At 43.1% G+C, this 15755-nt stretch overlaps 1 protein-coding gene across 1 annotated transcript; it reads left to right on the forward strand.

Annotated features, from left to right (window-relative positions):
* Positions 1–11405: 11405 nt before the first annotated feature.
* Positions 11406–15755, forward strand: T265_05561 (hypothetical protein; the record flags this gene model as incomplete). Its single annotated transcript, XM_009170602.1, is given in 5 exon segments — positions 11406–11975; positions 12378–12698; positions 14336–14474; positions 15603–15667; positions 15681–15755. 5 exon segments carry the CDS (start codon positions 11406–11408, stop codon positions 15753–15755), a joined length of 1170 nt encoding a protein of 389 aa, XP_009168866.1.

A 15755-nucleotide genomic window follows, 5' to 3' on the forward strand; every position in this document is an offset into this window, starting at 1 on the left:
AGCAAAACCAAAAACAGAATACTGAATGACGAACAGGAGATCTATTACTAACAAAAACGCAATTGGAAATCTTGGGAACTAAGCGGAAATCGACTCAAATTGTCTCTCTTCCCATCCGCACTGCGGTTGCCAGAATTGCGAGAGGACACAAGTCATGGAACATTCATGTAATACCTACTTTTTTGAGCCATTAACGTAGAGCATACATATTTATGGGTGGCTGACATCTTAACACCATAGAAGTAAATGATCGGTCGTGTAACACGGGTATGAGGTGTGGCTGGTGCGACGATAGACATATGGTTTGAGTGAACATTATACGGCCCCATAAAACTGGTAGATGTATCTCGCTCAGTAAAACTCCACTGGCTGGTTCGTTTGGGGACCATGAGGTGGTACATGGAATTCAGTGCTTTGGCAGATATTCATCCACTGAAGGATAGCTACCAGTCCCACTGGCGTTACACCACCGCAGCTACATTCGAACTGCCTGGCAAGGCTAGCAGCAGGGATATAGAGCGATCATTGTTTACAGTATTTCAAACTCTTGAGTGCATTGTCATCCTTATTTGAGCGACTGAGCAGCTATGACTGTGGTATCGGCAGATAGGCCCCAATAGATCTGTCTGTCCTAGGGAGTGCTGTTATTCTTATTTGCGTAAAATAACTTCTGCACTAGTCCGCATTCGCAAACGTTTGACGAAATGCTTTGAAAGTGTGAGTGCTGAGCAGTTCACGTTACCTTACTGCCTCATGGTTTCAGAAACCGCTGGCTCAAACCATCTGAACGTCAAGACACTGATTTCCTCTCAGCCTGTTATGTGACCTGTGGAGTTTCTTGTCCTACAGTGCTGTCTAAGATAGCTGTGTATGGTTTATGTTGACCGATCACAGATAATGAAATGTTGAGGTACTTAGGTTCTTGGCTTCCTCTTTAGTTTGGGGTGACTCGATTTTTCATCTTTCCAAATTGCCTTATGCACAATACTCAAGTTCACAGGAATCTGTTGCCAGTTTGGACCGCCGAACGTAAAGGTTGATGGGCGGTTCCTTGAATGTTAATCGACCTTAAAAAGGCAGTAAATGGACGTTTTCACTATTTTTTGGAATTTTCACATCAGGAAGAAGTCGTCGGGATGTACCCATATATTAGGACCTCGGGTGCGTCCGTTTGCTTTTAAGAACACTCAGAATACCCTCTCCTATAGTACCGAAACGTTTTCAAATGAATGAACAGTCTTGGAAGACAGACCAGCTGCCGACTTACCCACAGCTTACTTGTGGGCTACCGGGAAGTACCGTTCGCCTTTACAGGTTTTCGTTCACTGACTGCTCCTCATACGTATCTCATTCAGATCCTATCGACTTATTGAGCTGCCACTCACATGACAGTTGCTCCATACCTAAGCTGCGAGCCAGTAAAACAAATCAAAATAAACCCGTACAAATCTGAGGATCTCTTCCACTAGTAAAGCTGGTTCCAGCTTTTACTCTTCGAGATTTGTTAGTTTAGACTTCTTTTGTGAACAAAAACGTATCAGTAAAGCCTACAAAATTTTTACTAACCTTAAGTTATTCGACATGTGTAAAACAGTCGAATTAATACGTGGAAAACAGCAGGTGGTGGAAGATACTTAAGTAAACTGGAAACGTAACAGACCAAATGTGAATCCAATGATCCAGGTTGTTGGATTGTTTCTTCAACAGGTACGGAAACTCTGTTTGTATGAGTAGCTTGGAGGCTAGTCACGGCAAAGTTAGTTGATCGGAATTGTGAATTGGTAGTACACGGGTTTGATACTTGACATCTTTGAATTTAACCTATATACTAGTCTTCCGCTGAATCTTACGAAATCCCAGATGATGCAGCCACCAAATATTGTCTAATTATTTCGGACTGGCTACGTAAACAGGGGTCTCTTTGTCCCATCAGCGGTTTTTTGTAAACGTATGCTTACTGCGTGATGTCTTCCCTACCTCCTAACTGCCGTGGGACTTCAAGATAGCAAGTCTGTTCGCCTACTCACAAGTAGTTTGTATGTGTCGGTGGTTTATGATGCACTACAGTTCCTCCGCACTTTGTGAGACTGAATCATTGGCCCTGTTTTAAATGACAAAAACGATTTGCGCTTTATAGAAATTCATCCTCATGAGCCACCTTCACTATGGACCCGGAAAACGTGGTAAAAAAATAGACCATGTTAAGTTACCGTTTTATTGAATCCACTAGCTCTCCAGTGTTTGTTTCAAAAGATGGAAATTCTTTTGAATGTAGCTTCAATTTGGCTCCTCTGTTTTGGCTTCCCGATATCTTTCGCTACTGGAATGTGAACCTTTTTTGACGTTCTATCCAGTAAACGTTAAACCTACTGCCGGTAATGGAGCATACTTTGACTTGATTACCACCATTGCTCAGATGATCAATATGTTTAGGATATATCATCATGATTCCAAGGTGTCTGGCGAGCATTTTAGGAGCCATCACAGGCTAACACGTCAAGTATATACTCTATGAGCAGCGTGAACTCATTTTTGACCAAGCACTACCCACACGACAAAGTGCTCAAAACTGCCAATTCTACAGAAGAGGCAGTGGATTCTAAGAGGTTGCATGCACACTTTAAGGCATAATTCGTATATACATTCTAATATACATGTAACGTAGCATAAATTGTTCTAAATTGCAACTAGACTGGGAACGTGAACGCAGCTTAAATGAATAACAAAAACTGTATTACGACATCCGCCCCAGGTGCAACATGCAGGTGCGCACCAAAGACATAACTGCAAAGCACGCGGCCTGCTGGATGGTTACCACTGAAAAATGAGCACCAACTGCTTTTCACAGCTGTATACGACATGTGTGTTACCTTCAAAATTTTCGCCTGGGAAATACTAAAGTAGTTACGGATCCATTTTTGTTTTTCATTCTCAAGATGTGTTCCTACGGGAGACCGTTTACAGGGAACATCGATACCAAATATGGACGAGCGTCTTGAAGGCATGAGCCCATGTTTTCGAGCACCAAGACAGTTTGACACATATCTGACTTAAGACAAGGTTGAATAACTCAGGCTTTGCTGGGTCTTTGAACAGTTTGCTCCTTTTTCCCTTTTAACCGACGCATAAAAACGAATATTCATCATCTGTCTCCCACCATGTTACGGTTAGTCTAATCGGTTTTCCTTTGCAAGTGGAAAACAAGATAAACAGACAGTGTTGGTGAGTTGTGTGTGAAGACGATGGACAGGGGGAAAGTTCAGTGGAGAAGCGGAACTGAGCACACTGTTCTCTAAGGTTGCATATCGCTTACGACGAATGACGTGACTGAAGTCGTAATGTCGGATCGGGTAAGTATTGGCGGATATTTCTGAATCTTAAGTGATAGCTGTTGAGAAAAATATGATCGCTCTTTCAAAGGGACCCTAGAATCTCTCTAAGCGATCATAACGGCGGCTTTGCCAGACTTTTCTACTCCTCTTGTGGAGCTCGCGCTCAAGTGCTACAGTATCCACCGAACTGCCATCCCTGTGCACTTTCGAGACGAAGGCTGCACAGATTGTGTAGGAACATTCTCGCTTATGACATTGGTGTGCTTGTTCCCTGAATCCTGGACTCTGTTGTGGAATTTCCAAACTCCACAGAGTAGGAAGATATCACTTTTATCATGGCACCGATGCTCTTTTCTAAACTATGTACGGTCCGTGTCCATACCCTCGTGGACAGTCAGGCACGATATACAGCCGACTGCTAATTATGCCAAGGTAAACTGAACCAAGATTGCAACCGGAAATACCGACGGAGTATTTGGATGAACTGGCCTTGAACACTTTCCTACACCAGCTTCCTCATCCCCAATCAAAGGACACTTCAGCTTGTATTATCCAGCACTGTTATTGGGCTAATCGAACATCAGGTTGGAAGTGGGCAGATGAAAACTACCCTGTATTCTATCGCATAACAGTCGACTGATCCAGTACCACCAGACTAAGCTCATCCAGAGCAGTGAAGATGAGAGCAATCTGATCACGTGAGCATTCAATTTGTGAAAGCTTTGAATCTGGCTTTCCCAACCAATATCCAAGGTCACCTTATGCTGGCTGAAGCAAGTATGGCCAGTGTGAAAGCATGTTTTAACCAAATGCACTGAGTTCTCAGACCCTAATAACCTGGTGTTTTGTTTATGGCTGCAATCTTCTGACGGGACTCCTTCATAGCCGAGGTTCATAACCGTGTGTCGACTGAATTGCTTATCTGAAACCTTTATTCAAAAAGTATTCATTACACAAGGTTGCTGTGATCATTGAATTAGGCAGGCTGGCCAGACTGATCAAAGATTAAGGTCACTGAACTTTTACGAAACTTTAGTACTTTATGCTGTGAAACAGAATCATTAACCCACAGACAACGAAGGACTATGTTACCAACTTTGAGATGAATATTGAAGTATAGCGTACCTTTTGCGCACTTCGAACTAAGCAGTCAGACCTGCTTTTGTCGCATTCTGCTCTGTTTTTTTTCCAGTCAACTTTCGTCGAGGGAGTCGGACTAGCCACAGGAAATTCTCTGACAGTGGGGAGTCTAGTGCTCGTCTGTCACCAGATATACTGGAACATAGCCCTTCTCAACTATCAGACGAGACGAGTGATCAGGAGCCATCAAGCCAGATGACTACTACCTCAGCTCGGGCATCGGCGACGCAGCTGACATCCAAGTCACGAACAAAATTAGATGAACAAAGCAAGTTTCACGGAGTGGTTCGTCGGTCGGTGTCAGCCGCACTTGCTCTCAGACGCCAGCGTGCCTCTAGCATATTGACTTCCACGACGCTGGCGACCGAACAGGATGGCGTTGAGCACGACTCTTACTCGACCTACATGCCTTGGATCGATTCAGTCATCGAGTTTCTAAACCAGTAAATCTGAGTTTTGTTTGTTTTGAATTTGGCCTAGTTGTCTTTAACCCTGACTGAACAACTTGTGAATCGTACGTTGGTAGTTTCAGCCACTGATCAGCATAATCTTTTCGGCTTGGAGTATCGAGGTAGACACAAGAAATGGCAGGAAGTGCGCTTCACAAGAAGCATTTGCACTACACCCTGCTTGAGATGAACTGAACAAGCCTAAAGGGTCCTAGTATAGGGCACCCCAAATAAGCAAAACAAATTTCAGAATGCTGAGAAAAATTTCCTGTAAGAACCTTTCCACTTTCAAACGAGATGAGCCGTTTACACCCCGAACTAGAGCAAAATCCAGATAGAGAAACTGAATTCCTAGCTTTTTATTGTGAAAAGACAAATATCCTGCATATGTGCATGGGGTGGAGTTTGACTGAAAAGAGAGCAGTTCGTTTCCGTATCTCGATGGGGATTCGTACATTTGATCGGAATGTGAGCTAATATCAACACAACAAAGCAGCCATGTGCTTCGCAAGCATGTTTGTGCATTATCAGACAGGTTCCAAAGTCGGGCAGACTGTCGGGTAGGGCTGTGCGATGCAGACATGTGTGGGTCTCTGTGGCTTACCCCAATGTTACATTACTTCAACTATTGACAACGGTTGTGCAAGCCTCTTCATGGGGCACTTGAAAAATCAACATAGTCGATACTTCACCTTGTTTCTGCTAGTACCTAATGTCAGTTCCACTTAGAAGGCATGGTGTGGTTGTTGAGGTCTAAGTTCACCGACACAGGTTATTACTTAAAGATATTAAATGACTAGTGTGGGTAGTTCACACACTTATTTTAATAGTCTGTCTAAATAGTATGCATGCCATCAAAAGCTGTTTATCAGCGTCATCTTCTTTTCTTTGTAGTAGAAGTCAGATTTCAGCTACAAACCCTCTACCGGCTGCCCAGTCCTCATTCACCAAGGGTATGGAGAATAAGGAACTGAGAACCTATCGTAATAGACTGGTGTTAAGTTGTTGCGCGTGCCCGGTACGACAGAGAGTGGGGAGCTAGGCAGCGAAAACTATATCTTTGACACATTCTCCACTGGCTGCATGAAATAGCCGCATCTCTCAAGGTCACTCTATTTGCCTCGTCCCTGTTCTCTATCCCTGTGGAGAAGGCACTTTTTGACGCAAATAATTTGACTGGTAAGGGCTTCCATGTTTTGTTGCTAATTCATGGACAAACCACCTCTGGATCGTGACCATCCATTATATGGTTGTGCGGAAAGGTCTTGACGAGGCAAACAGCCGTTTGCTGTAGGAAGCAACTGGCCTAAACAGTGTAAATTGATCCATCAAGGGAGGATTACTTTCTTGAAAACCATCTGGAGTATTTCAGCATTACCGATCTCATCCTACCAGTCCCACATAATGTCTCGGATGCACTGTTGGTCAAACACGGAGGAATTTCATAGAGCTTTTGCTCGTAGCAACAATGTCTTGGATCCATAAAGTAAGACAAGTAAAAACTACAGTCTTGCACACTATGTCCCTGATAGCCAAGCTGAAGTTACATCGGCCCCAAAAATGTCTGAGTTTGGCCAACAGTGTCCTGACGTTCTCGGTTCGGGAAGTGATTTCGTCTTTTATCATACCAGCGCGTGGATGAACTTGTCTACCTCACTGATTGTTCAACCTGCAACCATGAGCTTTTAATTTGATTCTACCTGATCTTCAGCAACGGTGCACTCTCCAGGCTCAGGTGCGTACCGAAACAAGCAGAACTATTCAGGGTTCAAAGCAGAATGCGTCCAGCAAGTGACGAGAAACCTGAAAAGCTAAGAAACACTGTACAACCGCTTCATCCCTATTGAGAATAACCAGCAATGCGCACTTCACCAAAATTAAGGAAGTCTCGAACTCGCGACATCCGTGTTGTTGGTTTGAACATTTAACAGCATTCTGTTCCGTCTAGGTGCGAAGCAGCCTTGCAGTGCTTCTCGGCTTTTCAGTGTCGATTGCCTTAACTTACGGAACGAAATCTCCATTACAATTTCAAACTCTCCTCAACATCAACAATGATACAAGTTATTCAAGATGGTTTGTATCCCTGTAAGTGTGAATCCAGAAAACGGACAGAGTTTCTGACGGCCAACAGGGTCAACGCAACTTTGATATCCAGAAAAACGTCTATTGTCTGTCGTCGGATGGAGCGACGCAGACTAGACATTTGTAGCTTAGTGGTCAATGCAACCAAGACCTGACCCCCCAGAAGATGAATCAACTTGCATAGCATAATACCAGAGATCACCTTCAAAACTATAGCCAGTGAACTAGTGTCACGGCAATCTTAACAAATTGTTCTTGCATGTAACGTGGGAGTCATGTCGACTGTGTCTGTATTGTTTTCACTCCACATACTTTGGAGTAAATTCTTTATGTTATCCATGACGGTTTGGCCACTTTCTTCAAGGACTGCAATGCAGACCGTCTGGACCAGGTGCTTGTTGTGCTGGAGCAATAAACTTGCAAGCTGGATTCCCATACTGCTGTGGATATTCCATTAGGATTGATATGGTTATTTTAGAGATTGAGTTAATACAGGCCAAAGGAACTGTTCTTCAGCGTTCTCAACCCGCCATTGGATACAACTTTTCTGCGAAAGAGAAATCCTTTCGTCTTTTGAAGGTCCTTTTGGTCCTTTTTGAGGCAAGCTGAACTCGTATTGAAAGTGTTCAGCTTATCGTCTAAAATGGCAATCCCGTGACTGGACTTAAGATTCATCCACTTGAGAGACCGCTTCACTAACATTCATCCTCCTGGGGACAATTTATAGGATTAACTGGAACAGTGTATAATTGATTTCCATGGAAAATGCTTTCTCCATTTCTTGGGGTTTCGAGATTCATCACCAATCTCTGTCAGTCCTTAGGCCCCCCGTGCACTTTATCACAGTCGTTTGTTACTTGTATAACTTTCTTGGCTTCAAGGAAGGTGGCATGTCGTGACGAGGTTCAATGTTCATTCGGCCGGGCCAGCGACTTCGGTTGGACAGTTTCAAAGGTGGTGAACATGGCTTATTTCGATCTCCAGCTGTCATCCAAATAGCTATTGGTGCCAATGTCCCCATTGAGTTCCGGTAGCTTTTCAGTCAATTCAACTCTAGATTTCTGAACTACGGAAACGCCTTGCATGTGCTGAACTGAATGGCCCTGCGCTACCCGACTTGTTCGAGAGAGGAAGAATATATATATGCATGCTCACACAATGCCATGTCCAGAATCAAGTGGTGTACGACAACCTAATATCGAAGATCTCCATCGGTTATTGATTATCATATGGTCCAAATGAATCTATAAATGGTTTGCTTTTGGTGGCATCAGATATCACGGTGTGCGTCCTTTTGCTGAGAATTTTGCCGGTTTGAAACAGATGATATTTAGCACGAGTAAAAAAAGTCATTCCTCACCAGTCGGCGTCCAGCCGGTCGATTTGGGCTGACCTATCATAATAACGGTATTGCTGACCGAAGCAACCATGAAAAATATTTCCCCCTCAACCTAAGACCTATCGTCTCTCGTAGAGACCGTTTGAGTCGTTGGGATGCATTGGGCTAGTCATCCTAACACAGAAAAGATAACAGCTCATTGGAATTTAGTCCTATGAAGCAAATTCAGCCTAGGGGCTCGGTGAAACTTTCACGCTGTAGATATCACAGGCGACTTCATTAGGATTACCATATGAAAAGTAAAATACTTCTCAAGCGGTGTTAGAAGCATTGTTGAACTGAAGTCTTGCAAGCGTGTTTTGGAGCCGCAACATACATAGGTCGAAGGAGAAAACATACTCTGAGCAAAAGATGCCTGCTGCCAAAGCTGACGAAGAAAAAGGAATTTGAAAGCCACAATATGAAAAATATTTCAAATTTAATAGGGGCTTATTTTCATTCACTCTACTGGACAGAATTTACTATACGAAGCAATGGTTAACTTATTGACGGTCAAGTGAATCAGGATGTCTCAGGTAAGCGGTGTGTGAGGAGGAGACAATGAACGAAGATCTATAGTGATGAATGATGCTTACCGGTTGCTAAGGCCAAAGGAGTGAGTTTGTTTGTGATACTCCAGCCTGAGCCTTCGAATCGAAAGTGTGGCCCAAAAAGCAGCCATAGGATATGAAGTTTAGTTCGGGGACCCTTTCTCTAGTCTCTGACTTAAAAGTCTGCACTACTTTGCAGCGGTCGTTGAAGTGCACTTGAGGAACCCGTTCTGGATAGCTGGAATAGGCTGGTAAGGCCGGAGAGTGTAAGAAGCATAGTATAGATGCTTGGCTATTAATGCTGGTAGCAGCAAACACGTTTGGCCTCATGACTCTGGACTCATTCTTCCTTATAACAGCATGGCAGTAGTTAGGCACCGAACAGATGCTACAACTGGATGATTTCCAAAGCATGACAACTTTCATTTCTTTTTCGACCATACTGGATAAGTTACCAGTGGGTATCGTCTGGCAGTCGAAGTGTGTGGGTTTTGGGGCCTGCCTTTTCCAACATACCATACCTGAGGAAAACCAGCAATACTGTCTCGGCTAAATTGGATGTACCGGTCACTTCTATCGCAGAGGACAGTACAACTTTGCCTCCAATACGCCTCATTGTGTGATCTATCGCAGTACGGGGACTAGCTATTTTTCTGACAGCATACCATACCTGAGGAAAACCAGCAATACTGTCTCGGCTAAATTGGATGTACCGACCGGTCACTTCGCAGAGGACAGTACAACTTTGCCTCCAATACGCCTCATTGTGTGATCTATCGCAGTACGGGGACTAGCTATTTTTCTGACAGCTCACCATTGGCCTCCATGGCATAGCCGAAACTAAAGGAACTGAATTCTAGCCAGTGTAGTCCACAGGATCTTTGAGAAAATGAATCCCGATCACCAAGACAACGTTGCAGTCTTGAGTAGGATGAACTAGATGTAGTGTTGTATCCTTGCTTAACAACAATGATAAAAGTGGATCGAGAATCTACATAAGTCATTCGATAAGGCACTAAATTCTACTGAAGAAATGTACACGCTGCGTCAGACCTACCTAGTCGAAAAAGACGTAATTACTTCTCATCTGGGGTTAAAATAAACCTGAAACTCCATGAGGTTCCCGAGAGGCCTTTGTCGCAGGAATCAGCAAGAACCACATTAAATCTGTGATATCAGTGGAGGATGTTCTAAGTGCTGAATCGAGTATTTCGAACCATACCTCACTTGGTCATCTGCTATTCTCTGCTAGTCTGCAACCTCTAGACTAAAAGTGTTAGCTACTTCTCTGTTCAAATGTAAACGAGCCTCATGATGACCTCCCATTTGCTTCATTCGAGAATGCTGTTTAATTTCTCATTTCGTTTTTGTCTAAATTACTTGCCTGTCGTGGAGAAAGGCGGAGGAAGGAAAGGGTAGCACTGAAAATCCGTCTGTCTCCCGTTGTGGCAAGACTTCAAGCATCAACGATCCATCGTTGTTTAATGCAGAGTAGCGAAGCTGACGAAAAACAAGCGGGATTCGTACCAAAGAGGATCTGAAATGATCCCAGTCATACGTCCTGCCGGGTTCTCGATCAGTGCTACCTGAAGAAGCCGCCCATAACTTCCGCATTCTTTTGCTTTAATATCTTGTTTGACTGTGTCGATTGATTGACTGCCCAGTCACGCCGGACAAGCACGGGGCGTCCAGGACGTGTAATCTGTGCGCATAGTTCTTGGTTTGTGAATAGGGAGGGGAAACCCCCAAACTATTCGTTACAAAAACTGATGTCGCTTTCTGTTCATTTCTAAAATTGTCATCTTGGAATTCTTAAGCACTGCGATGGACGATCGTCAAAACCCCGATGTTCAGATCGTTGAACCATTTTGACGACAGAGCTTTGATTCTTAACGGTGGGTACAGACCAGTTCACCGCTCGTTTTCGACAATCGTATTGCAACCACAAACTGAAAATTTACACCTCAAAATAAGAAGTTCCTCTACAACTCTTCTGCAGCTCAAGAAGGATCGTTGGATTCCCAGCAGTTCCTATTGGCTTTAACGCAAATTTTCGACCAGTTGTGATATATGAATTGAGATCGTTGGGTCTTAATTTTTGTCTGTACTAAAAGACCAGCCTTGCCTTTGTATGGTTTCGAGACACAGACCATCCGGGTGGGATGGTATGAAGCATATTCAGATCTCAGTTAGTGGTGTCTCAGAAGCATCACTGGTGTTGCATGACTCCAAATAACTCCAATCATTCGAAGGTGGATTCTTTGCACAGCTCTGCTGAAGCGCATGTGGGGCACTCAGTCAGTGACTGCGTAAATTGCTGATGTGAAGACTTTTTCATTGGGCTGAGCATTGCTTTTGTATAACCTTTGAAATAACCTATGAGAACATCACAAACGAGAGATTCAGCTGGGTTCCAGGTGAGCCTCTCGAAAAACCAAATTAGTCTGCAAAAGAGTGTATATTCGCTTAATCTATGCCTCAGTTCACTTACACCCGACCAGTGCTTCATAGCTACTCTTTAATCTTTTCCAGTACAAACTTCAGCTGCGACCACCAATCCTACTGTCTTCCAAATTGTTTCGAGCGGCAGCAACATCAGTGTCGGGCCCTGATGAACGGAATCAAACAAGTTTATGGCGCTGAAATTGAGCACAGTTTTGTAAGATCAGTCAGTCGCCAGATTAATACCAATCCGGCTGAAAACGTTGGCCGGTATAATCTGGATGAATCGATTGGTCCTGGTCGTACCAGTCAAGAACAGACAGAAGGTTCAAGTGACACAGACGATTCTTCTCATTTCGAATCTACCGGCGATTTGTCCAGTTCGGATTATGCTGTAAAACATCGCACGCGTTCAGCAAAGGCGGGATCGAAACTAGAGTTTCCCACCGTCCTTTCACATGACAGTCTCAACGGACTCACAAAGACAAGTGATAGTGATGTGGAAACTGGCAGCTGTTTATCACACCGTCTAGGATCGGTAGCTCAACCGGATAGTACAAAACCAAAGACTAGCATTTTCTCAAAAGTGTCCAAACGCAAAGTAAGATTTCGTTAATTTCGCTGTTTTTAACCAGTGACTATATTTCCTCCCGGCGAAATACCGCGTGCAACTAGTTTCTGTTCGGGTCTTGTTGAAGTGAAGATATGTCTTTTGGTTTTCTATAGAGAAAGATGTTGGTAGCTCAGGTAGCGTAGATGGTCGTTGGCTTGTTCGCTAAGCTAGGCTATTTGACTGCAAACGTTTCATCACTAATTGAGATGACCTCATCAGTGAGTTGTCGGTGAGCATAGTGGCACTTAGCGATGCGTTGATGGTTGTGGAATTTGTTAGTTAGAATACAACCAACCAATCCATTTGAAAAGTTATGCTTAAACTTCAAGCCTCGAGCAATCTTTTTTATTCCAATTCTTGAGCTATAATTTTTTACATACTTTTTTCAAGGAACCGCAATTTCCTGGACTTGGCACCCGAAGAGAGAGCACAACTATTCTTGACAAACTACGGCTGCGATCAAGCAACCGTCTGACAGTACACACCGTACAGGACCTCGAAAATCCCGGGCTATCTAGTCTTCTTGGATTGGGTGTGTTAGCGGGAGCAGGGGCTGGACTCCTTCGTGCGTCCTCCAGTAGCGCCGGTTTATTTGGCCTAGCAGAACCAGAAGAATGTGAGACACTTCAAATGCACAGACACCAGACCCGTAGAGTTTACAAACAACCGAATATGACTGAACTACCGATTCAACGCTATATTCTTAACCAGGTGAGTTGCTGGGCCTCTCCCAACATTTACGTGATAAAGGACCATTGCTGAAGAAGCGCCTTACGGAGGTTTTGAGAAGCCACTGAGCAAGAGCAGCTGCCGGCTCCAGAAGGAGATACTGACTTAGGTGTGGTTTCAAGACTAATCGACACTTGTTGGCAACCCACAGAATATTATACATCAATTGAATTTGAAGCAATTTACCCAAATAAGTTGAACATGGTCAGGCGAATTTGAACAGAGAAAAGTAAATTTGTAGTAACTGCTTGACGCATCTGGTTTATTTGGTTCCATTTCGTTCTCTCTCTCCAACAGTCCCCATTATTTTCTGTCTTTCATCCCTTTAGACTTCATTAATTATTCCTTTGACTATCAGATTCTAAACAAACTTTATCTGATCGATCTAAACTATCTGTGGCACCATTTAGCCGGTCATTCCTGATCACTGGTTCATTAGTTAGTGTGATTCACCATCGTGTTAATCCAAAAAAAAACTTTGATGTTCATCCCTTCAAACACGCAGTTTTGTTCATAGTGCGCTGATGCGGTAGGGTTACCACACTCTCCCTGCAAGTCAAAAGGTTACAGGTCATACTTCTGTACTTTTTCGGACCTGCACCACGGCAAAGTGAGGCGAGAGTTTACTTCCCCCACCCCGTTTAGCCTGGACCAACGAGAGCTGTAAGGCGATAACGACAAGAAGACTGTTCAAAACAAAGTCACGTAAACAGGAACTTTATAAGAAGCTCTGATTCACGTGGAATGCTGTGGATGAATGAATGTTTCCAGTTGAGGACTAAAACTAAATCAAAGTGTTAATTGCTGTGGAACGAAAATATTTGTCATTAAACTAGCTGATCGTTGGTCCCCCTTGAACTTCAGTTCATGTACAGGTAGAATACATTGATCGTGAAGGACAGTAATGCGGCCACGCGGGAAAGAAGCGCATGGTGTTTGTTTAAACATTTTGCATTTTTTCTCTTGGTGTCTTAATGACATTGACAAATTTGTTACTATAGTCTACCGTTAACATAACGAGTTTTTCCAAGCCATACTTTTCTAATGTTGCACATCGTGCCTAATGTTTTTTTTTAATTTCTTTTTGTGTTTTTGTTATAGCAGGTGATAATCTAGCAAAATGTTGCATTTTCCCATGCAACAGTTGGTGATCTACATGATTCCTTATAATCAAACCTTTCTCATACTAAGGTGCCCCAGTTTTTTTCTCGATGGAGTGTTTAAATAGTATTCTCGTGACACGACAAGGACCATAGAATGTCTCGACAGGAATATAAAGCTGAATCGATACTAAGTTCCAGATGGTACCTCGAAAATTTTTCTTTCTTTACCATGACTACCGAGGCGTCCCATACATATAACACAGCCTGGGGTTAGATCATCTTCAAATTCTTAACGGGTCCACGTTATCTTCGGAATTTCATCACAAGGGGTAAAAAAATGTGACAACGTTTTAAAAAGGGAGATAGATATATTATTCTGAAGAGTGAATTCTTCATTAACTGCCTGCAGCACACCTTCGTCGTACCTGAATTCCCTTGCATACCATTTTTGAGAAAATTGAAATACTAGGATGCTATCTAATGTATATTTTAGTGGTGACTGTTGTATTTTTTCAGGTCAAAAACATGTACAGTAATTCATTCAATCTATTGAACAAAAGTGCATTGTTGCTTACACATGAGCAATTGGAAAAAGTGGTCCCGCTTGCTTGGGAACTTTTGTTGGAGACGGAGGAAGAACTTGTCTCCAGTACCGGTGAGTCAATTTATCCTCCCCACATTTAATAGATGCTCATTATGAAGCTCACATCATTCCCTGCAAAAATAAACACATTTGGCCATTGTTTCATCCGTTTTGTTTCCGATGGCAATCAAAATGAACCATCAATAGTTCTTAGATTCGTGTGTTCAGCAAATCTGTCCATTTCTTCACCTGACTGCGTACAGTTCCTTGCTACAACAAATAGTTTTATTTGAACAAAGGGTTTATAATAAGGTGTTTTTTAGGTTCTAGACCTTGTATATTGGGTCAAGTTCTCAATCAACACCAAGGTCTTCGTGGTTAACTCAGCTCACTGGGAAAAGTGAGCTGAAAAAATGGACAACCCCAGTCAACTATTCTGTAAAATGATTCTGTTTCCCATAGGGATACGAACACAGGATTTGCTTAGTATGAAACTGTAGTCTAACTGTTAGCCACCTTATTCTCTCAGAATTCGAAGGCAGTCGGGAAGACCAGAAAGTTTCGGATACCTAACAGTTTAACAGGCACCTCATGATATTCATACCACTTGCATAGGTCCGACATTTTGACACGGTCAAAGTTACTTGGGTTGAAAACAAGAGTTTCAATCCAGAGCGGGTTCTCAAGATCCAGTGACTGATTGTTTTGAACTCCGTTTGAAGGATGTCAAAACAATTTCTTTAAACAAGAAGATACAACATAAGCTACTACTAACTATCGTAGAGAACCGAATTAACCAAAATGACCACCGGATGAACGATGGAGTGGTCGGATGATTGACGCAAAACGCTGATGACCTCCCTAGAGTAATGATCAACCCGTTTAGACGTCTGTTTCACAGGTCACAGTACTGACGGATTGATCTTGATTTTGAATTTCGCCGAACTGATTGGTGCTGATTTCTTGTCTTCCCGGAGAAATCATAATCTACACCTGAGGAGGACTAATATGCTGTGCATTCAACTCTGGTGAATTCTATTCGAACGAAATCGCTTAAAATAATTTGGCTTGGAATTTGTATCAATGAAAGCGGTATTCTTATGTTTCATCTGTTTTGATTTCACCGCGAAGGATGGTGACACAGTGCCTGGATAGTCAAGGTTTGATCCAAGGTGTTTGAGAACCGTTGAGTTAATATAGTACAAGCCATTGGTTTGTTCGTTGAGCTTGGCAGTTTGCTTGAAAGCGCTTCATCACTAATCGAGGTAACATCATCAGTGCGTTGTTAGGGAGCGTGGTGGAGCGAAGCGCACAAACATCAACCCACTACTGCGCCCCCTAACATCTGACTGA

Source organism: Opisthorchis viverrini, assembly GCF_000715545.1.
Source record: "Opisthorchis viverrini unplaced genomic scaffold opera_v5_104, whole genome shotgun sequence".
NCBI lineage: Eukaryota > Metazoa > Platyhelminthes > Trematoda > Opisthorchiida > Opisthorchiidae > Opisthorchis > Opisthorchis viverrini.